This window comes from Chionomys nivalis, chromosome 11 (genome assembly GCF_950005125.1).
Source record: "Chionomys nivalis chromosome 11, mChiNiv1.1, whole genome shotgun sequence".
NCBI classification, from domain to species: domain Eukaryota; kingdom Metazoa; phylum Chordata; class Mammalia; order Rodentia; family Cricetidae; genus Chionomys; species Chionomys nivalis.
In genome coordinates, this window is record NC_080096.1 from 60,000,299 (window position 1) to 60,026,744 (window position 26,446).

At 38.2% G+C, this 26,446-nt stretch overlaps 1 protein-coding gene across 7 annotated transcripts in view; it reads right to left on the reverse strand.

The window, feature by feature from the left end:
• Cntln (centlein) overlaps positions 1 to 26,446 on the reverse strand; it is a 236,057-nt gene that overhangs the window by 52,056 nt on the left and 157,555 nt on the right. For 3 of the 7 annotated variants that reach the window (XM_057784199.1, XM_057784196.1, XM_057784194.1), the window contains 3 exons: positions 16,787 to 16,964; positions 12,432 to 12,525; positions 12,122 to 12,345 (listed from right to left, as the gene is read on the reverse strand). In XM_057784199.1, coding sequence (XP_057640182.1) covers positions 12,122 to 12,345; positions 12,432 to 12,525; positions 16,787 to 16,964 — 496 coding nt within the window. Of the gene's footprint in view, positions 1 to 12,121; positions 12,362 to 12,431; positions 12,526 to 16,262; positions 16,965 to 26,446 lie in introns of those variants that run through there. The other 4 variants (XM_057784198.1, XM_057784197.1, XM_057784200.1 and 1 more) reach the window with 3 other exon arrangements.

Below are 26,446 nucleotides of genomic sequence, written 5' to 3' on the forward strand. Positions count from 1 at the left end.
CCCATTTTCTCTTCTATCAGGTTCAGTGTGTTCAGATTGATATTGAGGTCTTTGATCCATTTGGACTTGAGTTTTGTGCATGTTGATAGATATGGGTCTATTTTCATTCTTCTACAGGTTGACATCCAATTGTGCCAGCACCATTTGTTGAAGATGCTTTCTTTCTTCCATTGTATACTTTTAGCTCCTTTATCGAAAATCAGTTGTTCATAGGTTTGTGGGTTAAAATCCGGGTCTTCTATACAATTCCATTGGTCGACTTCTCTGTTTTTATGCCAGTACCACGCTGTTTTCATTACTGTAGCTCCCACTGCTGTCTCTCCTGGTGCCGAGATCAGATCTCCATGCAGGTTGGGTAGTTCGTAAACAAAGCGCCTACCTTGGTTGGTGCAGGCAGGCCAGTGAAACAAAGGAAGTCTTGCCTGCCTACTTGCCCTGAGGATTTGCCCCCAGCGCCAGACAGACTGAGCTGGATGGTGTTATGTGCCCAAAGAGGAAAGGGGGCAGAAGGGAGAAGGGTTCTGGATGCAAGTGGGGTGGGACAAGAAGAGAGAGGCAGTATGCGGGGTGTAGAGCCCCTGCAGGGAGCCCAGGGAGTATAGGGTGGGGGATGAGGAACTTCAGAGTTCCCTGTCCAGGGCTGCTTCTGCCGCCGCCGGTCACAAACTCACCCCACTACTGTCTCTCCTGGTGCCGAGATCAGATCTCCATGCAGGTTGGGTAGTTCGTAATCAAAGCGCCTACCTTGGTTGGTGCAGGCAGGCCAGTGAAACAAAGGAAGTCTCGCCTGCCTACTTGCCCTGAGGATTTGCCCCCAGCACCAGACAGACTGAGCTGGATGGTGTTATGTGCCCAAAGAGGAAAGGGGACAGAAGGAAGAAGGGTTCTCGGTTTGATGGTTTTGATATCATAGAAAGTTATAAGTTTCTGGTAATGTTGTGCATTTCCAAATAGTCAGAATAACTAAACTATTATCAAAATTAAACTGCATCAGTTCAACTTCTGGTTCCATAAGTATGTGAAAAATCACAGATATAAAAATGTGACACATATAAAATTTGGAAGTTAACATGAAATTGGCAACAAATAAGAAGAGCTTGTTTGTTGCTTTGCTGTCATTTCAAATGCCATGTTCAGGTTAACTGGAAAGAGAGATGCTCTATCACAACACATACTTGGAACCAAAAGTGTACCATCACTACCAGAGATTTCTCAATATCCATGTGTAAGAATCAGCATCAACCCTTACTACTAACCACAGGCCAGACCTGCTTCCATTGAATGCCTTCCTCCAGCAGGAATGAAAGGGGAGGGCAATCCCATCTGGGTATGTGATGTCTTTTTGAGCACATTGTTCTCATGTCATTTCTCCTTCCTCTATTGTGGAAACTTAGCTAATTAGACCAAGTACTCAAGGGTACTGTAAGCTCCTCCATTTTTAATTCTACTTGTCTCTTAGTTTTTTTGTCAACATTTTTTTCAGTTTTTGAAATTATTTGGAGGGAAAAACAAAAATACAGATTCCCCAAACACAAACACACACACACACGCACACACACACACACGATCATTGACTAAACTCAGTGTTTGATCATTTAACAAAAGTGAAAGTTGTTCTAGGGTGAGTTAACACTGTTTCAGTATAGGACAACTGAAAATTTTTAGGTGAGGTTATATTGACTGAGCTATCGGGCACAGAGGACATCAAACTCTAGAATGTCTACTCAAATCTATTGATTATTTCCTCATTTTCCTCTAATTAAATTCTGGTTTTCTTTTTTAAAAAAATGAAAAAATTTAAGCATTATTGGTTTTCTGTCCAAGTAGAATTGTATTACAAGAATACTGATTTCTATTATATTTAATTACTCAAAAGGCCTTTGTTGGCTTGCCCAAGGAAATTAATGTCCACACATATTATTGTGACTAAAGGTCAATGATTCTAGACAATCACAAATTCCTCATAATATTTAATTTCTATTAAACCTTAAAAGAAATATGGCTATGGTGCTTAAAGAGGTTTTTATTGTCGTTTGTTTTCGCTACCAAGGGTCAATCGCAGGGTTTTAGACAGGCTAGATAAATACTATCACTAAGCTATGTTCCTGAGTCCTTAAAATATTTTAAAATGTTGTTATTTTATTTGTGTGTGTTTGCATGCTCATGTTCGCATATGCATGCGTACATGTGGGCCAGAAGATAATTTCCAGAAACTGATTCTGCCCTCTGCTCAGGCTGTCAGGTGTGCACAGCAGCACTACAAAGCTTTGACTCACTGACTGTCCTAGCAGGTTTATTGTCAACAGTGATAGTTCTGAACTTCATGTTCCATAAGCTAACACTTCTCAGCAAACCTCTGAGAGTATACACAGTGCAATGTTTTTATATGGTAAGCTATCATACTGCTTAACCTCACTGAGAAGCTGACTCAGGAAGCAGGGCTGGTTTCTCCATTTCAGAACAAACATGTTTAAGTCAACTGTCCTACAAAATTTCCTGTCTGAACCTGCTGGTCCCTTGGCTCTATAGGAGGGGGCAGTGATCAGCTAAGGGTAAAGGAACAGCTAGAAGGCAAACTAAAATTACCACCAGAGGTTACTACTGTTTATCTCATGACATAAAGACTCCTGCAGCAGAAAAGAGGAGCTGAATCTCACCTGTGACACTGACGCTCTGCCCAGAATGTTCCACTAGAAACTCAACCATGGCTGTTTCAGGTAGGCTGCTATTATTCTGCTATCATGATAAATGCCTGATTTGATATTCCACCAGGAACTCCAGCATGGCTGCTTCAGAAGGGCCCCAGTCACTCTGCAGATAACCATGAATGCCTTATTTGATGTTGCCTTTCTGCTGTTATTGTTGTTTACTTGGAAGCCTCACACTAGGGGACAGTCTACTCTACCAGGGACTCTGAATAAAGAACTCTAGTTGTCTTCCTCCACAAGGCACCTGATTCCTACTGGGTGTTGGAAGTGCCTGATTTCATGATGTTTTGCTATCTATTTGCTGCTTCTTCTGCTAATAACTTTTATTCTTTTACTTTAGCTTACTATATACTTAATAAACTCACTCAAAACCTAAATTACATGCATCAGACCCTAGACCATACAGAAATATATGAACACTAAATTTATTTAAATTGTATCGAATGAGTTCACAGTGGGTTAAATTAAATATCACCAATTTGGAAAGGTTATAAACCTAAAGATTAAAAATTAGCATTTGTAGTTCCAACTTTATATATTTAAATTAGTGAAAAATGATACATTTCTTAATGTTTTCTAACTATGAACAGAATCTTGATACTTGTGATTGAATACGTTAGTTTTAGTCAATAGTTAACTGCAATATGTCTAAGCCTTACAGACAAGTGGTTTTTCTTTTTTGGGTAAAAATCAGTGAATTTCAAAAACCCTCCACAATTTTGCCAGCAGCAACACTAACAGTCCCATAACGCTGCCCATATGTCCGTTTGCTCTGGTGGAGTTCTCTAGAGGAGCAGCTGCACACTGCTTTTCGGTACTCCCTGGCAGACTTCAAGAAGGTAAAAATCGGGTGTTTCAAAAATAATGGAAGCTTTTTTACAATTATGGACCTTGGTAAAATAAACATGCTAATGCTACTTAAATGAGTTTTTTTTAATTAAGAAGTAACATTTAAGAAAATTAGCAAAGAAATACCTTTCAGTGTATAAAGTATAGTAAATTTGTTCTAGCTAAGGAAAAAGCAAGGCAGAATTTATGAAGTTTTGTTGGAGTCTATATTTTTCAAAGTATTATCTTAAGAAATTTCATGAAAAATTACTTTTAGAAAAAAATTGCTTCATTTATCTTTAAATTTGGTTTCTATTCTGAATTTTCTGTTTAACAATTTTTTTTTGTCTACTGTTGAGTCATTCAATGAATAAGGACAAGCAAACTCTGACTCACTCAGACAACACAACACACGCACTATGGCTCACTCAGACAACACAACACACGCACTATGGCTCACTCAGATCACACCACACATGCACTATGGCTCACTCAGATCACACCACACATGTACTATGGTTCACTTAGGTCACCACACACACTATGGCTCACTCAGATCACACCACACACGCACTATGGCTCACTGAGGTCTTTTGGAGGTTTTTGTTTGTTTTTCTTTTCCTCTTGCTTTTTCCTCTGATTACCTCCTGAGCAGCTATTTTCAAGAATGCACACCTGACATGCACTGGGGTGACATAAGGACAAAATCCCTTCCCTGTGGTCCCCACATACCAGTTATCTGTTTGCTCCCTCTTCCCTGTTGTTTTTTTACTGCTGTCTCATTGATTTTCTGTAATGATATGCCATGTCTCTCATTTCCTTTGTGGCTACATAGGGTTTATATAAAGAAATTCTGATAGTTACCTTATAATTAGTAACCATTTCAAATGCTTACAGAATTCCCTACTTTCCTCAAATTCTATGCTTTTCCATCTCCCCACATAAAGTTCATGTATCCATGTCACAGTCTTCATTTCATATACTGTATATGAATTAACAAATTTTATAGTTATATTTTTAACTTTTAAAATTATTTATTTTGTGTATGTGCATGTGTGTGTCTAGCTTTTTATTTGAGCTCTGGAGAATAAACTTGGGTCTTCATGCCTTCATGATAAGCATTTTACTGACTGAGTTATCTCTGTCTCTAGTCCTAGATGGGTTCTTCTTTTCTCTCTCTCTCTCTCTCTCTCTCTCTCTCTCTCTCTCTCTCTCTCTCTCTCTCTCTTTCCACTGTTTTTTTATATTTCATACAAAAATTTGGCATTTACCTCACAATATTTCAGTATTTTACTGTCAAAAAATATAATTCTTAGACAACCAGTTCTCTAGTCACTTTAATTAGAAATCTGGAAAGTATCTTTGAATAACTTATTTTTTAATTTAAATTTGTCTTTCATTTTACATACCATCCTCAGTTTTCCCTCTCTCCTCTTCCCCTACCTCCTAACTCTCCCGATCCCACTCCCATCCACTTCTTAGAGGTGGTAAGGCCTCCCTAGGGGAGTCAACAAAGTCTGGTATACCACATTGAGGCAAGACCAATGCCCACCCCCTGTATAAGGCCAAGCAAGGTATCCCACCATAGGGAACAGGTTCCAAAAAGTTATTTCATGCACCCAGGATGAGTCCTGGTCCCATTGCCAGGACCTACCCCCAACAGATCAAGTCACATAACTGTTACCCACATTCAGAGGGCTTAGTTTGGTCCCATGCAGGATGCCCAGCTGTCAGTCCAGAGTCCGTGAACTTCAGCTAGCTCGGGTCAGCTGTCTCTGTGAGTTTCCCAATCATGATTTTGACCACCCCCTTTGCTCCTCCCTCTCTTCATCCAATCTGCTTCAAGACCCAGCAATATCACACCTAAGCATATACTCAAAGGATGTACAATCATACCACAAAACATCTGTCAACTATGTTCACAGCAGCATTATTTCTAATAGCCAGAACCCAGAAACAACTTAGATGCCTCTTAACCATATATATGGTACACAGTGGAGTATTACTCAGCAGAAAATAAAATCTGCAGGCAAATGGATGGAACTAGAAAAAAGCATCCTGGGTGAGATAACCCAGACCCCGAACGGTAAACTCACTCATAAGTGGGTATCAGACATAAAGCAAAGGATAATCAGGATAAAATCCACAACTCAAGAAGCTAGGTAAAAAGAAAGACCCTAAGTGGGACACACATGGAGGACCCCAGGAAAGGGAAATAGTTGAGATCTCCTGAGTAAACTGGAAAGGGGAGTAGAAGGGAAGGGGTGGGGGATGCGAACATAAGAGCTCAAGATGGCCAAGTTGGGGGAAGGATGGAGGGGGCAGCAATGAAAGAGATATCTTGATAGAGGAAGCCATTATGGGGTTAGAGAGAAACCTAACTTCCCAGGAATTCACAAAGATGACCCCAGCTAAGACTCCTAGCAATAGTGGAGAGGGTACCTGAACTGACCTTCTTCTATATTTAGATGAGTACTACCCTAATTGTCATCACAGAACTTCCATCCAGTCGCTGACAGAAGCAGATGCAGAGATCCATGGACAAGCACTGGGCTAGGCTCCTGGAGCTTGTATTTCCCTTAACTTCTTAGATATACTCTTTCATCAAACTGAGTTACACCTCTATAAAAACTCTTTGAAAATAGAACTGTACTTTTATTAATATTCTGTAGATTATTATTTATTTTTATTGAAATTTACAAAATGCTATCTTATTGCTTATACTCTGTCTCTATTTTTATGAGATACTTTTTTATTGATTTTTTTTATTGAGCTCTACATTTTTCTCTGCTCCCCTCCCTGCCTCTACCCTCCCCTTTTCAACCCTCCCCCAAGGTCCCCATGCTCCAAATTTACTCAGGAGATCTTGTCTTTTTCTAATTTCCATGTAGATTAGATCTATGTAAGTCTCTCTTAGTGTGCTCATTGTTGTCTAAGTTCTTTGAGGTTGTTTTCTTAGTATTCACTTGTACATCATAAACACCTAAGAACTTTAGATAACACCAAGGAGGGCTAGAGTTATAGCTCAGTACGGTGATTGTCTTAAAAGTAGAACCTTGAATTTAATCCCCAGAACTCATACAAAAGAGAAAGATTTAATGGTTGGGGGCTGGTGAAAATAGATGGATTCTTGGGACTTACCAGCCAATGGCAAGCCTTAGTCTATCAGCAAGTTTGAGACCAGCGAGAGAGTCTGTCTTAAAAACCTGGTGTAGGAGGTTCTTCTGTCTATGTGTTTCTTTCATTGGTTGAATAAAGAAACTGCCTTGGCCTTTTGATAGGGCATCACTTAGGTAGGCAGAGTATACAGTACTGAATGCTGGGAAGAAGGGCAGAGAGAAAGCCGCCATGGAGCTGCCAGGTCAGATATGCTGAATCTTTTCCAGTAAGCCATGACCCCGTGGTGACATACAGATTATTAGAAATGGCTTAAATCAAGATGCAAGAGTTAGCCAATAAGAGGCTAGAACTAAATGGGTCAGGCAGTGTTTAATTAATACAATTTCTGTGTGATTATTTTGGGTATAAACTAGCCGGGTGGCCAGGATAAACAAAGCATCCGCTCTCCCTGCAACAAAAACCAAGGCAGGCAGTACCCCAAGAAAAAAATATCTGAAGATGACTCGTGGCTTCTACATACATGCATACACATGGCACATAAATACACATAAAAACTGACACACATGTACACACACATCAAAAAGAAAAGGGGAGAGAATTCTAATAGAAGACAGATAAAATAGGGCATGAGGTTAAATGCCTATTATTTCAGCATTCGAGAGGCAGAGGCAGGATCTCTGTGAGTTCTAGCCTGGTCCATATAGCAAGCTTCATGTCCACATTGGTTCACATGATTTCAAAAGCAGCTCTATCGAATTACTCAATACTTTCAATAAACTGCTTTCTCTTTTTGACATTTTAAAGTTTTCTTTTATTTTAATGGTTTTCTCCATGCACACAACTTTCAAAATTATTCAATCCAAATGCCACCTCCTTCAAAAACTTTACTAAAGAATTATAGCAAAATGATTCCTCCCTCCATAATCTTTACATATGCGTGTGCTTTACATATGAACATATGCACAACTATAACAATAATACGTATAAATACATATCATAATTTCCTTCAATTGTGATACACATTTGTAGATGGAGGCTGCTTGTTCATTTCTTGGCCACCCAGACCTGAAATAATCACACAGAAACTATATTAATTACAACACTGCTTGGCCAGTCACTTAAGCATATTGCTGGCTAGCTCTTTTATCTTAAACTAACCCATTTACATTATTTTATATTTACCACTAAGCTTGTGGTTTGCCAATAAGGTTCCTGGGCATCTGTCTCCTTCAGCGGCTACATGGCATCTCCCTGTCTCCACCTTCTATCCTCCTCTATTTGCTTGGAATTCCCACCTTTCTCTATTTGGCTAAGTCACTGGCCAAAACAGTTTCTTTATTAACCAATGGCAATAAATCATATTCACAGCATACAGACAGGAATCCCACATCACCTCCTGTTTTCTGTCTAATTAAAAAGGAGGGTTTTAACCTTAGCATAGCAAGATTACATAAAACAAAACAGTTCTCCAGCAAGAATTATAGTTATAATACTTAGTCTATTTACATTTGACAAATTAAGGAAAATACTCTATCATTTATCCTATCTTTGTGAGTCTAAAGTTTTATATCTAATCTATCTTTTACCATAACTTCTTAGTTATGATATAACTATAACTATCTGTTTTGCAGCTCCATCAAAGACCACAGAAAGATATAGACAGAGGCTGCATATGTGTTTCCTGGCCACCCAGATCCAAAATCATCACACAGAAACAATATTAATTACAATACTGTTTGGCCAATAGCTTAAGCATATTTCTAGTTAGCTCTTACATCTTAAATTAACCTATTTCTATTATTTTGTATTTTATCATGAGGCTCATGGTTACTGGTAAGGTTTTGGCAAGTGTCTGTCTCCTTCAGCAGCTACATGGCATCTCTCTGACTCCACCTATTTTTCTCTTTTATCTCTGCTTGGAATTCCTGCCTTGCTCTACTCTGTCTGCACTGCCAGAGGCCCAAGTATCTTCTTTATTAACCAAAGATAATAAAACATATTCACAGGATACAGAGAGGGGAATCCCAGATCACATATTCAACTCTCATATTAGTATCTTAAATGAGAAATAAGGATCATATTTTATTCCTTATTGAGAATTTTATTGTAATATGAAATGTAGCATACATAAAAGCATTCATTCATACACACACACACAACAATATTTAGTGATTGAAAGTAGGAGTGAAATGCCTATGAAACAAAGAGGACAAGCAGGAGGCATGGATGGGAGAGAGAAGGCTTGTGAATGGGGTGTGTATTGGGTATGGGGTGGATATACTCAAAGTACACTATATGCGTGCAGGCAAAGGATCTTATGTAGCCCCTGTTCAACAAAATAAAGATGAAAACAAATTCTAAAATAGTAAGTACAGCTAAATATCACAATTCATAGTCAGAAAAATGTTCTAATTTGTCACCTTCCAGGAAAATTGGTAATTTAATGAGACAAATGTATTTAAAAGTATATCACTACAGAGAAGAAATATTCCTGTAAATAAATAATTGCAGTGTCTCTCAGAGTTTCATCACAAACAAAAATTAAGTTTTAAGTTGATGCTATTCAGGCTGTATTTTCTTTTGTATATTTTCTGCTGTAAAATCCAAAGTGAGAACAGAATATAAAAAGCACGATTTTCTAGCACACAGTGTTCTAAGTAATCATAATGGTCCCTAACAATCAGACCCAGATATTCTGTTAACAAATATCACTCAGTTCATCTAGAAGATCGGACATAGGAACAAGACAGTCACGTCCAATTCCACATGGATTCTGAGCTCAGATCCTGGATTTTGCACAGTTTACCTTGTGAACATGATCCGAGTGACATTTCACAAATTCCTGGATAAATGTTGCTACACTCTGCCAGGAGAGAGACAGGCTATGTCATGCACAGATCAATAACCGCACTGTGTTTCATCAGCCTCAAAATAAAAAATGCTTCATCTGACAAAAGCCATGGCCCTAGAGAATCTGACATATATAAACTGAATAGCTTACAACAACCGTGTACCACACAATCTACTGGTGTAAAGCAAAAGAAACTTTGGGGGTGAGCAATGAGAATCGTAGAGTTGTTTTCTACATTTTTATTACTAGAGGCTTAAACAAAGATTATCCAAGGACAATGAGGCTTTTTAAAATCCTATAATTCCTGACAGAAAAAAATGGCCAGTAGTTTACCAATTCCAACCTTTCAGACAAAAGGTATATAAACAATTATCAAAAATATACATTTAGGAAATACTGACAAAGATATCAAAACAATAGGTGAAATTTTAATGCAGGTTCATAGAATCTGATGCTTTTATAATTCAAGGGTTTGCTAGCCTATTTTGAGATGCGGTGTCTATATGCTGGAATAACCTAAAATCCCAAGGCATTTGCTGACTGGGCCATGTTCCAGGATCTCTCACTTCACTATAGTCTTTTATTTGAGTTTTGATTACGCCAATGTAATATTAATTAGTTAATATAATTGAAATATAAGAAATGTCACAAATTTAAAAACTCAAATCCTAAAAATTGAACTGCATTATTTAAGACTGTCCCAAAAGTCTGAGAATTAACTATGCTGTTACAGAATTTATCTGCCTCAGAGTAGGGGAATCAAGAATTCTTCAAGAATATGGAGAAGATAAAAATGTTCATTAAAACAAAAAAGCAGCCATGTACATTTGCAATACTTGCGCTCAAAGGCTGCATATGAATCCTGTGGCCATTCAAATAGCTAAAACTGAGTTCTTAGCAGCAATAGCCTGGGGTAAAAATTTTGTTTTTCAGGTCCTAGTTTAGAAGCATCTATTCTTAAATTTTAAGAAATATTATTGTTGTAGTATTTTGGATTTGCTGTGACAAAATGTCATGACCATGCAACTTATAAAAGAAGATGTTTAATTTGGGGCTCATTGTTCCAGAGGTTAAGAGTCTATTACATCATGGCGTGGAACATGGCGGCAGACAGGCCAGGCACTGGAGCTTACATCTTTTATTTTTAGTTTTTGCTAATTGTTGCATATTTTTATTAAAATAAGGATTGGCTTTAGAAGTAGGTTGCTTGGGTCTTTTATAGTATTTTTATTATCTAAAACTATTTTAAAATAAATATGTTTTAATCATACTCTTCCTCTCACCTGTCTTTCCATATCATCTCCCCCTCCCTACTCATCTAACTTGAAGTTCTTTCTTACAAAACAAAATATAACCACACACTAAGAAAGAAAACAACAGTCACCAAATAAAGGCACACACACGTGTGCACGAACACACATACAAACACACACAGAATCCTGTGGGGATAGAATGAGAGACCTTGGGACACTCAGCTCTAAATGGGATGTCTCCATCAAATCCCTCCACTCAGAGCTCAGGAAACTCCCTGAAGAGGAGGCAGAAAGAGTGGAAGGATCAGAGGGATGAAGGACAGCAGAGGATACGGAGGAGGTACGGAGGAGGCAGAAAGAGTGGAGGGATCAGGGGGATGAAGGACACCAGAGGATACGGAGGAGGCAGGAAGAGTGGAGGGATCAGGGGGATGAAGGACAGCAGAGGATACGGAGGAGGCAGGAAGAGTGGAAGGATCAGAGGGATGAAGGACAGCAGAGGATACGGAGGAGGCAGGAAGAGTGGAAGGATCAGGGGGATGAAGGACACCAGAGGATACGGAGGAGGCAGGAAGAGTGGAAGGATCAGGGGGATGAAGGACACCAGAGGATACGGAGGAGGCAGGAAGAGTGGAAGGATCAGAGGGATGAAGGACAGCAGAGGATACGGAGGAGGCAGGAAGAGTGGAAGGATCAGGGGGATGAAGGACACCAGAGGATACGGAGGAGGCAGGAAGAGTGGAAGGATCAGGGGGATGAAGGACAGCAGAGGATACGGAGGAGGCAGGAAGAGTGGAAGGATCAGGGGGATGAAGGACACCAGAGGATACGGAGGAGGCAGGAAGAGTGGAAGGATCAGGGGGATGAAGGACAGCAGAGGATACGGAGGAGGCAGAAAGAGTGGAAGGATCAGGGGGATGAAGGACACCAGAGGATACGGAGGAGGCAGAAAGAGTGGAAGGATCAGAGGGATGAAGGACAGCAGAGGATACGGAGGAGGCAGGAAGAGTGGAAGGATCAGGGGATGAAGGACAGCAGAGGATACGGAGGAGGCAGGAAGAGTGGAAGGATCAGGGGGATGAAGGACAGCAGAGGATACGGCTCTCTAAGTCAACATGAGCAGAGCTCACATGAGTCTTTTACTGCCACCAAATCGATCATGGCCCCCACGTGTAGTTCTGTGACTCCACGAGGGATCATGTGACAATTTAAGGTGATAGGACCTAGATTAACACCTCAGATTTTTTTTTTAAACTTGTACGTATGTCTAACAGATATGGGAACTAAAACCTCATGTAAAATAAAATATCCATATGATCTATGATCTGCATATTTATTATAATTCTTAACATTCTCTTTACCTTTATTGTCTGCCTGCTGGTCTGAAATCGCTGCTCAGATACCTGCTGTTGGTGGAGGAGTTTCTCGTTGGCTTCTTTATATTCCTTAGCAGATGACTCTGCTGCTTTCCTGGCATTATGAAGCAAACTGTTCTGTTGCTGCAAGGAGATAATCCGTTCTCGTAATAAAATAGTGTTGCTACTGGATTTTTGGGCAGGGATATTTTTGCACTTTTCTCTGTTAACTAAATAAAGATAATACTGTTCATAATTTGCAAAATCAGATAACATTGATAAAGACACTGTTACTTTCTTTTTATTACACTCTTACCTCTGGCAGGGACCACTGCATGCAAACTCTTCTGTGCGCTTCTACTCTTCTTTTGAAAAGCCATTTTCTTGGTATTCTTACAATGAGAAATATCCTAAATTTGAAGTTTCAGAAAAAAATTGGTTACTACACAATGACAATGTTAAACAAATTTACATGTCATTTAAAATATATTTAAGTAAATAAAATGTATGGGCAATAAAATTCTATAACTGATTCCTAAATTATGTTCTCAGAAATCCACCTGAATTAACATTTTAGTATATACAATAAATTTAAAGTTGAACTATCGGGTAGAAGATATTGATATGAAAGCAACTGAAAAGAAGTAGAATTTTACCTGAGGACAGTTCTTAAAAGGAGGAGTGGCAGCAATGAGGACCCTAAGAGAGACGTACATAGATCTAATCTACACAGGGAGTAGAACAAGACAAGATCTCCTGAGTAAATTGGGAGCATGGGACCTTGGGAGAGGCCTGAAGGGGAGGGAAAAATCAGGGAGGAGAACAGAGAAAAATGTAGAGCTCAATAAAAATGAGTAAAAAAGAAAAAAAAGGAGGTTGAATAAAGCAACGGCAATAAAACATGGCTACTTAATGAAGCAGTCTCTGGTAATCCGGGAGCTTTGTTTGGATGCTTCTCTTGGTCTGTTTGAATGTAGACATGAAAAGCTAATAGCAAATGAACCTCAAAGAGTGATAACAACATATTTTTCTTGGTTTCATGCTGTGAGAGGTGGTTCATAACTGGAAGACCAAGGCAAGATGATCACCTCAAGATACAGACCAACATGGCTTCCACAGGGAGCTCTAAGCCAGCCTGCCTCTGGGGAGCTGAATGGGGGTATCATGTGTGGCATCAGTTCCAGGGAATCAAAGACTTCTTATCCCCTTGCTTCTGGTAAACACTTTATTTTCATGGGATTAGTATCTAAAAGTGACAACTGGGTTGTAGCATAAGTGGTAGGTATAGTTTTTCAGAAATTATCAAGGAATTTTCTGGAATGCTACATTGTTGCATTCCAGAACCACACCAGCAAAGCCTGAGCCCCAGTCTGCATTGACGTCAGCTCTTGGGGTTGTCATTCTTTTCATTGTGCTGTCCTTTGTGATCCTAACCTGAATTCCTGAAAGGGTAGTGATGCTGAACAACTTGGGTACCTATTGGCCACCCAGGTATCCTTTTGGGTCAACTGTCTGTTCATGCCTTGCCCACTCCCAGCTGAATTCTTGTTATCTTTTATGGCTAGAGTTTGAGAGCTCTTTATACAACTTAACTTTTATCAGATACTGGGCAACAGTCACGTGGTCTCACTTTCTAAGTAGGATCTTTTGCTTTGCGAAAGTTGTTAATTTTAATGTAATCTAATTTATGGATCTTGGATTAGCATCAGGTCTAAAAATTCTTTCTTCATCAAACTCTAGGTTCTGAAGATTTTTCTATTAGATTTCCTTCTATGAGTTTTATAACTTAAATGTTACACTTTTATGTTATGTTATGCATAACTTATGCATAAGATTTAAGATTTAGGTATATATTCCTGTTTTTTCTTAGGAAAAGCCACCTGATCCTGCTATTTGTCCAAAAGACTATCCTTCTTTAATTGAAATATTCTTTCATCTTCATCAAGGATCAGATGCCAAAAAGTAAGCAGATTTACTTCTACACAGCATTTTATTGCATGGATAAAATACCCTCTGAGGGTATAGTATCATCTCATGTTATAATGGAACCAATGAGGATTTATGCTACCTCTGTGGGTCAAATAAAACAAGTTATGTTTCAGGTTTTTAAATCTTATTTGGCTTTTTCAATATCTTTACTTCTTTGCACGAACTCTTTTTTTATTAATAGACTCTGCTTTTTTTTTTCATGCTGTAACCTGTCCACGATTACTCAGTGAAGCACTTATGAGAACTGCTTTAATATATTTTGTCTTTTGTTGATTGATATTTCTTATATAAGCTGCAGTATCATTGGTTCTATATATGATGAATGATTTCCATTTGTACTCCGAATAGTTGAGACACTGTGTGTGGAGACTTTTGATATTATTTGCATTTACATTTTTGATATTATTTGCATTTGTTTCAACAGTGTTGAAACAAGAGGCAAAACATCAATTATACGAGTTGAGAATGGAAGCCCAGTCTCTAGAGACACCATAGTTGAAGAGGGGCACATCATTACTGCTGCACAGGGTGGAAGTTCAGGCTCTCCCGTGAGCCTCTGCTCTTACTACTGAAACTGAGGACAGTGAGAGCCTTGTTAACGCTCCCACTTGGCCTGCTGTGACACGACAAGGAGGTTTGGGGCTTGTTAGGTGTGAGGTAATGAAAGTCTTCTTCTCTGGGCTTGGCTCATGAAATCACAGATGTTCAGGAGTCTCTGTAGTCTCCAGTGAAATGAAGAAGCAGTCAAGGCTCCTCTGTGATCCTCTAATACTGTACTCAGATAGGAGGAGGAGATGTAAGAGCTGCATCCTTATAATCGGCAAGAGCATCTTGGTACCCAACAGGCCTTTAACACGGGAAGTAGAGACAGAAGTGGAGTTGTATTTTTCATGGTGTTTGGCTGATAAAAGGTAACAATTACATAAAGTTTTCTGTCTTGCAAGGCTAACCCTTTCTTCATCCTCTGGACGGAAAGAGCATGGTGTAATTAGGGACTTTTATCATCTTTATTTATTACAGTTTATAGGTTGCAGGTATCTCAGTGACTAAAATACATGGTCAGAGTTTCTTTGCTGGGCTGACTTTACATACCCATCCCACGTCATCGGACCTGTTTGGAATTAGAATTATAGCAAGTTTGTATTAGTTTATATCTATCTTCCTATCTATATAAGGATAAAATTGATAAATTGATTCATATTAGAATTAATACATTATTATTTTAAAGGCACCATCTACTAGGACAAAAGGCATAGAAAAAGATTATATATATATAATGAAGAGGGAGTCTATTTTACAAACATACACACATACATGTATATACATGCACTCATATATATGATATATTCATATATATATACATATATATATAGTAAGATCCCATACCTGGTGTAATCTATGTATAAAAAATATAGATAATTAGCTTATAAAATAGACAGACATGAAAAGGCAGTTTACAAAGAATTACAAATGGTCAATAACCACAAAGAAAAGGCTCAATACCTTGGTAATCACAGAAAACCCTCAGTGATGAACCTCAAAATAAACAGAGGTGGCTGAAATGAGAATGTCTAACATACCAAGTGATGAGATTTCCATTACCACCTGAGGTGTACAGAAAAGTGGTTCCATACATAATAAAGTAAAAAGTGTTAACCACAATCTCAGAAACTTACTAGCCATGGAGCAATAATTCATGTTTCAGTTTTTACTATAGAAATGGTCACATTTATTCAACGAATGAAATACACAAGAATATTCATTGCAACATTATTTGCAGGAAATCTGAAGGTAAGCCAATTTGTTGTTCAAATTCCAACAGTGTAATTGACAATGTGTGGCATGTTCAGACAATGAAATATTATTTACAGGAATGAAAATGAATGAGTGAGAGAAGCCAGGCTTTCCATGACCTCACTTCATAATGCTCCAGAAAGGAAACTTAATCAAACCTCAAAAAAAAAAAAAAAAAAAAAAAAAAGTGACAAAATTAAAGTTAGTTCCAGGGGTTGGTGACAGAGTCCAATATTTTCCAAATACACTGGCTACAATTTTGTTATTTATTTTCTGTTAAAATCAAGTGTAGATTTAACCAAAAGGGTTTACATTTGCTTGCATGTCAATGAGAACTTGAGTTTCTTGTTTCCGAACTCATTAGGCTACCCACGTATAGTTACAACTGAACAAAACAGTCCATCAAGTAATACACACAAAAAATAGCACCACCAAAAAATATTTTAAGGGTCTCTCACTGTAAACTAGACTGCTCTTGATTCTCCGGCCTCAGCCCCAAATAGTAATTTCTATAGGAAACTACCTATTTGTCATCAGTCAAGTAGCAGTAGCATAGTAAGAATAGATAACTTTATTTAAGCAGACAAAATCATAAATTTCTTTGCTATATTTAATTTTCTTAAAAAGAATTATAAGCTTACTATTAGTTTTTCATTCTTTCCTCTGTCTGAGACAAGAATATCTTAAGATTTATAAGCATAATGTCTATTTTCATTTTATCTTGCAAATATAGCAAAGTGGTTCTGAAAATGATTCAAAAGTATTTTTACTATGTATTTTCAAGAAGACATAACTGTAGGGATTCAAATTTATTCAATGGCGCATGTAACGATCTGAGTCAGATGAGGTTAAGGACACAGGGTAGAACTAAGCTAAGCTCTAGCATACCTTCAGGGCTTTGCCATCCTCGTGGGAGCATGTCTGCATTTCCCTTTGTTGAGCACAGCTATCTTCGGTTGGATCAGTTTCTTTCTGGTCTCCACCATCTTCTATAGGGCTTATTTTCTGGGATGTTTCCACAATAATTGTTCCCAAATTTTGAGACATTTGTGTTTCAGAATCACTGCTTCAAATTAAAACAAAAGCGGGGGGGGGGGGGTAATGAGGCTACAAATCCCAACAAGATATGCTTGCATATGCACTTCTCTGCATATGGTGGCCAAATGGCATAGATCATATACAAAGATAGAAGCCTAATTTAGGCACTCATTGGTTCTCAACATTTAATCCATTTAAACTTCTTTACAGACTTAAAGAATTTCATCAAGAAACTAGGTAACTGGCTCCATCCCTGGTAGAATTCCCACAGGCTTCTGTGGAGAGCCAGCTCTGGAAGCACATGCTGCCTCACTCTCAGTTTCTGGGCCAGGGCACACAGAGTTTAATTATTTTTTTTAACAGAAATAGTTTCTCACAGGCATAAAATTTTTGTCTCTTGAGCTTCTACCATGGGTTATAGTTTCATTTCCTATGATTGAAATCGCACATCCACTATGAACCAGGGAGTTCTGTAACAAGGGTTACAGTGGTAAGCATATAAAATAGGGAATAATCTGAAAACACTGCCTTGTAACTCGTGTCATCCTAACGATTTGGAAAATGGATCCAAATAAGAATAAATAAGATACACAGTACACTCACTAGTAGTGATGTGTCCAAGAGAAAAACAAATTAAGCCATGAAGAGATTAGACATTTTGAAGGTCATTTACTGCCATCACAGACATGCAAATTAAAACTACATTAAGAGGCCCTCTCACTCCAGACAGACCAGAAGTCATTACAAAAATGAATAACAGCAAGCTCTGGCAAGGATGTCAGCAAAAGAGAACTCTCATGTAAGACTATGAGATTGAAAACTAGAAAAACCATTGTAGAAATCAGCATAAAAGTTCAAAAAATAAAACTAGATCTCTCCTGTGATCCATCTTGACCATTCTTGGGTACCTACCCAAAGGACTTCAAGCCAATAGGCCAAAGAGATATTTGTACAATGTTACTGGAGCACTACTCACAGTAGCTAAGCTATGGCAGCAAACTGAGTGTCCATCAACACAGGAATGGACGAAGATGATGTGTGTGATATAAAGGACACAGTGGAATGTTTCCACCAGGAAGAATGAAGTTACATTATTTGAAAGAAAATGGATGCAACTGGAGACAACCACTAAGTGATAAAGTCATTCTCAAAAAGGCAAATCTCATGTTTTCCCTTATTCACAAGTAAGGTTTTATACAGATATATAAAAGTCATCTGATATGATAGCAGATGTGGTGGTTTGAATAAGAATGATGCACATAGGCTCATATATTTGAATGTCCAGTCAGCAGGGAGCAGAACTGTTTGGTTAGAAATACTAGGACGGGTCGCCCTGTTGGAGCAGGTGTGGCCTTGTTGGAGGAAGTGCGCCACTGAAGGTGGGCTTTGAAACCTCAAAGCCCATGCCAGCCCCCGTCTCTCTCTGCCTGCTGCCTAAGGATCAGAATGTAAGGCTCTCAGCTTCTTCTCCAGCACCATGCATGCCTGTATGTTGCCATACTCTCTGCCATGATGATAGCCTCCAAAACTGTAAGCAACCCCTGATTAAATGCTTTCCTATATGAACGTAATTCTGGTCATGTGGTCTCTTCACAGCAATGGAGCAGTGACTGAAACAGAAGGAGTGAAAATGTTTAGAAAAACAACAAGGAGTGAGGGGTGCAGGTGGAATATGCTGGCAGCATATCAGAGACTTGAACGAAGACATAACTCAGTACCATATGGAGCTACTATTAAATTTTATTATTTTAAAAACAGACAAGTTTTAAAGTTGAAAGGGACATAAAACTTTCACATGGATATATCTGAACTATTTTCACATAGATACATACTCCTTGAGACATCTTTAGGGGAAAAAAGTCAAGGTTTATTCTAATTTTCGTAATCAAAATGATTTTGAGGTCCTTTACTGCCTTGGTCAATCCAGCACATGCTCAAGCTTATGCTGATGTAATGTAACGAGAATTCAAGTTCATGTCCTAAGAACTGTCCACTAAGGGTTATTTAGAAGAACTTTGGGAGGCTAAAATTGTGAAAGTCTCTCTGACATGTCCATTCTAAAATACTCATACAGTATTTCTACATATACACTATTAAATATATTATTTTTTCAACAGTAGCTAAACAACTAGCATTTTGTACTCAATTAACTTGCTCTCTAGACTTCTGTATAACTGTATGTTCCTCATCTGCTGAGATCATTGGGACTCATGATTCTACATTGTAAAGTATTTTCTACCCTTATATTTATATCTGTTTTCAGATTTTTGGGTGCTATTTTAATGATAATATTGATAAGCATGCTTTGTTAGGATTCAGACACACTGTTAGTGTAATAGTGCTCTAAAATAATGTAAGATGTGAGTTGGGAAGCAGGTAAGGGGTAGAGCACTTAGTTATGGTTCAGACTTACGTGTGAAGGTAGAGAAAAGGACAAGTTAGCTTGATAACAATTGCCTTTAAGAAACCCATGAAGACTTACAGAAATAGGTGTGTGTGTGTGTGTGTGTGTGTGTGTGTGTAGGATATGTCTGAGTACATGCTTGTGTGTGCATACACATGAATGCATGTGTGTGTATGCCTGTGGAGGTCTGAAGTTTATATCCTGTATTTTCCTCAGCTGCTCTTAACCTTGTTAGATACAAGTTCTCTCATTGAGCCCAGAAATCAACAATTACATAAACTCTGTGGTCAGTGAGCTCCAGCATTTACATGTCTCTACATCAACATCCCCCGCCATGAAAGAGATAGCTATGTGTCATAAAACATGCCTTTTCGTGGGTGCTAGGGATAAGGATTTGTGTAAAGGTTGTTTCCTGTCTGACTCAGTCATCTTTGCAGCCCCAGATCTTCATTTTAAAACATTTATGAATGGCTCTTTTATAATGTTTGATACTTTACTTAGGTTTGATTTAAACAACTTCTTTCTGCTTTATTTTTAAATGTCAGAATAGCAACATACCAAATTTATAAATTCTTTCAATATTCTGAAACTCAACATGTTTTAATAAGAATAGTAGATTCAATATACTTATATATTCTGTCATTTTATTAACATGGATATTTCTATTTGTAATTTCCCCCTCCCTTCCATATGTCGAAAAATTAGCAAGAATTCAACATGCAATGTCTAAAATGGGGAAAGTGGCATGATTATTATATTTAGTCATATATTTAGTGATAGATTCAATCAAAAATATCTCTTTGAGGTAGAGTGGCTTTAGAGATGGGGCAGTGTTTTGTTCTTATTTTCCTTCCATTTTCTCATTATCAAAAAAATTAATCAGTGTACGCATTGTTTCATGCATGCAGGATACACTCACTGATGACAAAGTTCTACAATCATTAGACCCTGAAAGCCTACTCTAGCCATCCTAGAGCCAGGAAAAAGCAGATACTAAACACAATACATTTGAAACGTTATGCAGTGTGCTATAAGGGAACGAAAGCCATTGGAAAACAAACTATGCAGAGGAAGAGGAAGAAATCCGGAGTCCAAGATGTAAAATGAGGACAGGGTAATAATCTGGAACAGAATGATCTTAGGGAAGTCTTAGAGAAAAGGCAAAGTACATGGATGGCTAAGAAATTCATGCCACACAGAAGGTAAGGTACAGCTGAAACAGGTGTCCCTGACCAACAGGAAGAAATACAGTTCACTGTGACCAGACAGATGAGAACTCCTTGGTTAGGAAACTTGACAAATGATGAAATGCATGTCAGGGTTGTAACAACAGAAGTGATGAGGATAGTCAAAGAGTGTTTTTAGAAGAAACCCATGATAATTTCCCAATTGATTGGAGGTTGGGAATGACTTACTCAAAGATGATTCCAAGGTTTTGTTCAGAATAAGTGAAAGAATTGTTGCTATTTAGGAAGGGATTCTGTGTGGGCTAGCTTGGGAGTGCGATTTAGGAAATCAGACACAAAATATAATATTAAGCTGACTTTTAACTTAATTAATCTTAAATTCAGGAGAGAAGTCTCTACATTTATTTAAATTTTGGGGTGGCTGCAATGACATTAATAAAGTATTTAAGGATTGTATTAACAAATGCTATGAAATCAGAAAAGAATGTAAACTAAGAAAAAAGAAGATATCCAAGGATTTAAACTCCTAAAAACAAAGAAATGGGAGAAAAAAAGGGAGAAGAAAACAATAAATAGCACAGTCTTGAATGTCATTGATGGTGAGGTGGCTCTGTCAGTGATTGCCACATACAAAGCAGAGCAAGGCAAAGTCAACTCTATCAGAAGGTGGTGACAGATCAAATGAGGCAAGGATTGACAGCTGCCCTTTGCATTTGTTGATTATGGTCATACAGAAAAAACAAGATACTTTAGAAAATGATGAGGTATAAAATTTTGGAAATAAGGAATAAAAAAATGCTTTGACACAAGAGTAGTGACGGGTATTGCCAATCTTCTGATTTCCAGACATGGTCTAGTTCCATCTCATTTAGGGTAATAGATGTGACTAACATGGTGTCTCTCTCCTGACTGTTAATGCAATGGACTGCGGAGCTAAGTGGAAACAGTCCTAGCTACTGCCTCCACAAACAGCAATGGGATTCCCAAGGGAAAGTTACTCTGCCTTGAGAAATAGGATCCTTCTTTTTCTGTTGTTGGAATAAACAGAATGACCAATACCAATCTGGGGGAGGAAAACATTTCTTTCAGGTTATAGATAACAGTCTACCATTGAGGGAAGCCAAGGAACTCAAGGAAGGAGCCTGGACTCAAAATCATGGGGGACTCCTGATTACTGGCTTGTTTCCAGGCTCACATTCAGCCACCTTCCTTACATAACCTAGGCCCATCTGCCCCACGATGGTACCACCCTCAGTGGAATGAGGTCTCTTATAATAATTACAATTCAATAAAATGGCTCACAGACATGCCCACAGGATTATGTGGTAGAGGCAATTTCTCAAGTGAGGTCCCTACTCACATATCAGGCTGACAACAAAAATAAGCCATTACAATTCTCAAACTACTAAGCACAAGATCAAAATGATGAGAAACAGAATCTCCAGGATGTTACTTGGTTAAAAGTTGATAGAGGACAACTTTAACCTATAAGATTTATTTTTGAAACTATGCATTGCTATCAATGAAATAAAAAAAATATTAATTAAGTATATTTTATGTGGGATTCTCCTTTGAATGCTGTGAATATGTTTTATTATCATTGGTTAATAAAGAAGTTGTTTTAGCCTATGGCAGGGCAGAATAAAGCCTGGCAGGAAATAGAAACAGAGATATATAGAGAAAGTAGGTGGAGTCAAAGAGATGTCATGTAGCTGCCAAAGGAGACAGATGCTGGAACCTTACTAGTAAGCTACAGCCTCATAGTGATACATCAATTAATAAAATTGGTTAATTTAAGATGTAAGAGTTAGTTAATAAGAAATCTGAGCTAATAGGCCAAACATTGTTGTAATTAATATTGTTTCTGTGTGATTATTCAGCTCTGGGAGGCAGGGAAATGAATGAGTAGTCTCAGATTACAAATGGCACCCACTGTATGGTGCATGGATCCACATAAGACCTAAAAAAGTTTGGGAGAGAGAGGGGGTAAGCTTCTACACACTAAAATAGGAGCCAAGTGCAGTTTCTTGGTAGCCACATTTTTTTTTTTTTTACATAGGCTCTGTTTGCTGGCAGTGAGCAGAAGCATGGTTCCTTTAAGAGAAGGCTTCCTGTCTCAGCATTAGCAGCAAAAACTACATAGCTTCTTTAAGAAATCGCTTCTTGGTTCATGCTGGCAGCACTAACTCTGGCTCTTTGGGGAGGTCCTGCACTTGAATGGGGTTTGTGAGTAGCGTGCTACTAGTTGCTTAATGGCTACAGAGACTTGCTGTGTCCCTGGAGCTGGCCTGGTGAGCATGGCTCTCAGAGGTGGTCAATGTACCTCCACTACCTTGGACAAGGCAGAGAGAACAGGCAGGGCTGCAGAGTTGGTCCTACCCACGCCTGTTTAACATTTTTTTTTTTTAAATCACACCTGGTCAGAAAATGATTCAGATACACAATAAAAACAGATTCAGACTAAAAAAAAAAAATCTTTGAGTGAATCACAGTGTGTTTTAAGAAAATATGTAGAGAGGAAAAAGAATATAGACAAGACTACAGACAGTCATAGATTAAGAAAATAAAGAGAATAAAATATTTAAAACTAATATAGTAAATATAAAGCCATGCAAAGTTGGAAAATACCCATAGAATCTGGATTATGTATATTATTGCATTGTTTTTAAGTTTTTTGACTGTTAATGAGTTCACTTCACAGAGACATTTGATTTTGGGGGCTGCTAAGTTAAACCAAATAAAGGTATCTTGACTTCAAAATTTGGGTCTAAGGTATATTGCTTTGGAAAAGAGGTTCTGTCTTTGTTTCCACATAAGATAAGAACCTGTGATTTCCTTCAAGATTAATGAGGTTTTATGAAACAAGACCCCTGAAAGGTCTCTGTGAACCCTAAAAATACTTCACCCATCAGCAGGAAGCAGTTTGGAGAAAACAACACTCAAATTCCCAAAATGATTGTTTATAATGTTTGTTTTCATTTAAAAGGGATATGATTTAGAAATGAATAATTTACAGTGGTATGAACTTTGGTCTATTGATACAAATTTAAGGTCAATTTGTTACACTGTGTATATGTATTTCTGCTCATTTAAGGTATTATGCTTATGCAACTCATTTAAAAACGTAATGTATAATTAAGAAATACACATTAAAAGATAGTCATTTATAATAGTCAAACTTATAGTCACGTTAGGTTTTCTAGATGTACAGAGATATATTTCAGATGGGTAAGTATTCTTCAAATATTTCAAAGACCTACAGAATATGGCTTTTAAAATATTTCAGTAACAGACTTTTCTCGACAATGAGGTATGTCTGCTTCTTACAGAACCATTTACTTCAGAGAGGTTGATGGGCATTGAAGAAACTTGTTACAGAATTTGCCTTCAATGTGACAAGGCTAGTCATTTGGACAGGAAACTGCTCTTGCCTGAACTGCTTGATGGTATGCTGTATGAACTGAACACACAGGACCCCAAGATTCAGGACTTGCTTACAGTTCAGAAGCTGAGGCAGGGACCATGGTAGCAGGAGGCAGCAGGCAACATGGTGCTGGAGCAGTAGCTGCAAGATTACATGTAGAGACTACAACCACGAGGTGGGGGGTATGAGAAGGCTAACTGAGAATGTAATGGGCTTTTGAAACCTCAAATGTCCACTCTCACTGACACACTACCTTCAACAAGGCCACACTGTCACCTTATCCCTCCTGCTGTCTCCTCATTGATCTTTTTATACTCCCCAAATAGTCTCCTTTCTGCCTTCTATATTCCATATAGTCTTGCTTTTAGTTTCATCTGGCACACACAACATATATATCTAAACAATAATTTATATATAAATATACATGACACATGAAATAAAACATTTTGTCTTTCCCCTATTACCCTCTCCTTTACCCTGCTCCCTGTCTATAAACCTCTTCATTGCCTCTCATATTCCCTATTATACTTTCATGTCAGAGGGACTTTTATATTTCAATCCTTATTTCACATGTTAGGAAACAGTCCTTGCCTTTCTGAGTCTGGTGATGACCATCTCCTTTTTTTCTCTCATTATTACTGAATGAACACAGTTCATACAGTCAACTTGATACAACCTGGAGTCACTTGGGAAGAGGGAACCTCAACTGAAAAACTGCCTCCATCAGACTGGCCCGTGGTTTTGTCTGTGAGATATTTTCTTGATTATGGAGGGGGGAGAACCCAAGTCATTAAGGACAGTCACATCCGTAGGCAGGTGGACCCTAGACAGCTATAAGACAGCTGGCTAAGCATGAGTCAGTAAGAAAGCTGAGGCAACACTGATCTTCGGTCTCTACTTCAGGTCTTGAAGTTCTTGCTGTGATATCCTTCAACGCTGGGCTGTGACCAGAAGGATCAACCATATAACCCCTTTCTTTCCTGAAGCTGTTTTTGGTCAGACTGTTTTATCATGCAAAATCAACAAGAATAAACATAATCTTATAAACTGTGAGAAATAAATAACAGGTGATGATTATATAATGTTATTGTATACTACATACATATGACTAAGTTCTATTTTTCTTAGTATCCAAATAATCTTCTTACATTATATGTCTCAGGGTTTCTACTGAGATAAATACCATGAGATAAAACACCATGACCAAAAGCAACTTTGGAAAAAGGGATTTCCGTCACCTTGCTGCTCTCAGGTCACACTTCTTTGTTGAGAGAAGTTAGCACAGGAACCTGACAGGAACTGAAGCAAAGGCTATGGAGGAGTACTCCCCACAGTTTGCTCAACCTGCTGTCTTTTATATCCTGGAACCATGTGCCCAAGTGTGGCACTGCCCTCAGTAAGTTGGCTACATCAGTCTTTAATCAACATAATGCCCTATTAATCAACATAATACCCTACAAAACTGACATGCCTACCAGCAATCTGACAGAAGCATTTCTTCAACCAAGGTACTTCCTGATAACTCTACCCTGTGTCAAGTTGACCAAAAACTAAGTACCACAGAAAACAAGAAGAAATAGACTCTTTTGAATATCTGTGACGTTCCACTGCATGATTTCGAATGTCTGAGAGGTCTTTGAAGCTAAATTTAGATTTCTGAGATTGTTCTGCCAAGCAGGAAGTGTAACAACATCGCTGGGCCAAAATGAGTTACACTGCTGAACAACTTATTCTTTTTTTTTCTTTTTCTTTTTGTTTTATTGATCTCTACATTTTTGTCTGCTCCCCTCCCTGCTTCTCCCCTCCCCTCTTCAACCCTCTCCCAAGGTCCCCATGCTCCCAATTTACTCAGGAGATCTTGTCTTTTTTCTACTTCCCATGTAGATTAGATCTGTGTAAGTCTCTCTTAGCAAAGAAAACCAGCCTACAAACCACAATCCCAGAGAACTTAGACAACAATGAGAACACTAGATGATATTCTTATATTTAAAAATTTAGTGATACTTCTTCAAAATATATGGCTTTATGAACATGCATTGATATGATGAAATTGAAATTGAATATATTACCTAACTTTTATATATTTATCAATATATGTAGACTCAGACATAAATAAGCTATAGCAATATATTATGAAAAGTACAGGGGTATTATATTGTTGAGGTACAGATTTCAGTTGACATGAGATTTTCCTCAAAGATATGGATAAATATTTAGTGGATTTTGAGTTGGGTACTATTTTGTTTACAACTGCTTCTGAGAGTAGAGAAGAAGTTGGGAAAAAATTAAAAGAAAGAGAAAATACAGATTTGATCCTCTGGCTTTGCCTTGATAAATATTTTTTATTTTTTAAAAGTCTCTCTCTCTTCCTCTCCCTCCCTTTCCCCCTCCCTCCCTCCTTCCCTTCCTCCCTCCCTTCCTCACTTCCTCCCTCCATCCATCTCTCTCTATGTGTATGTACACATGTGTGCACGAATGCCACAATGCATGTGTAA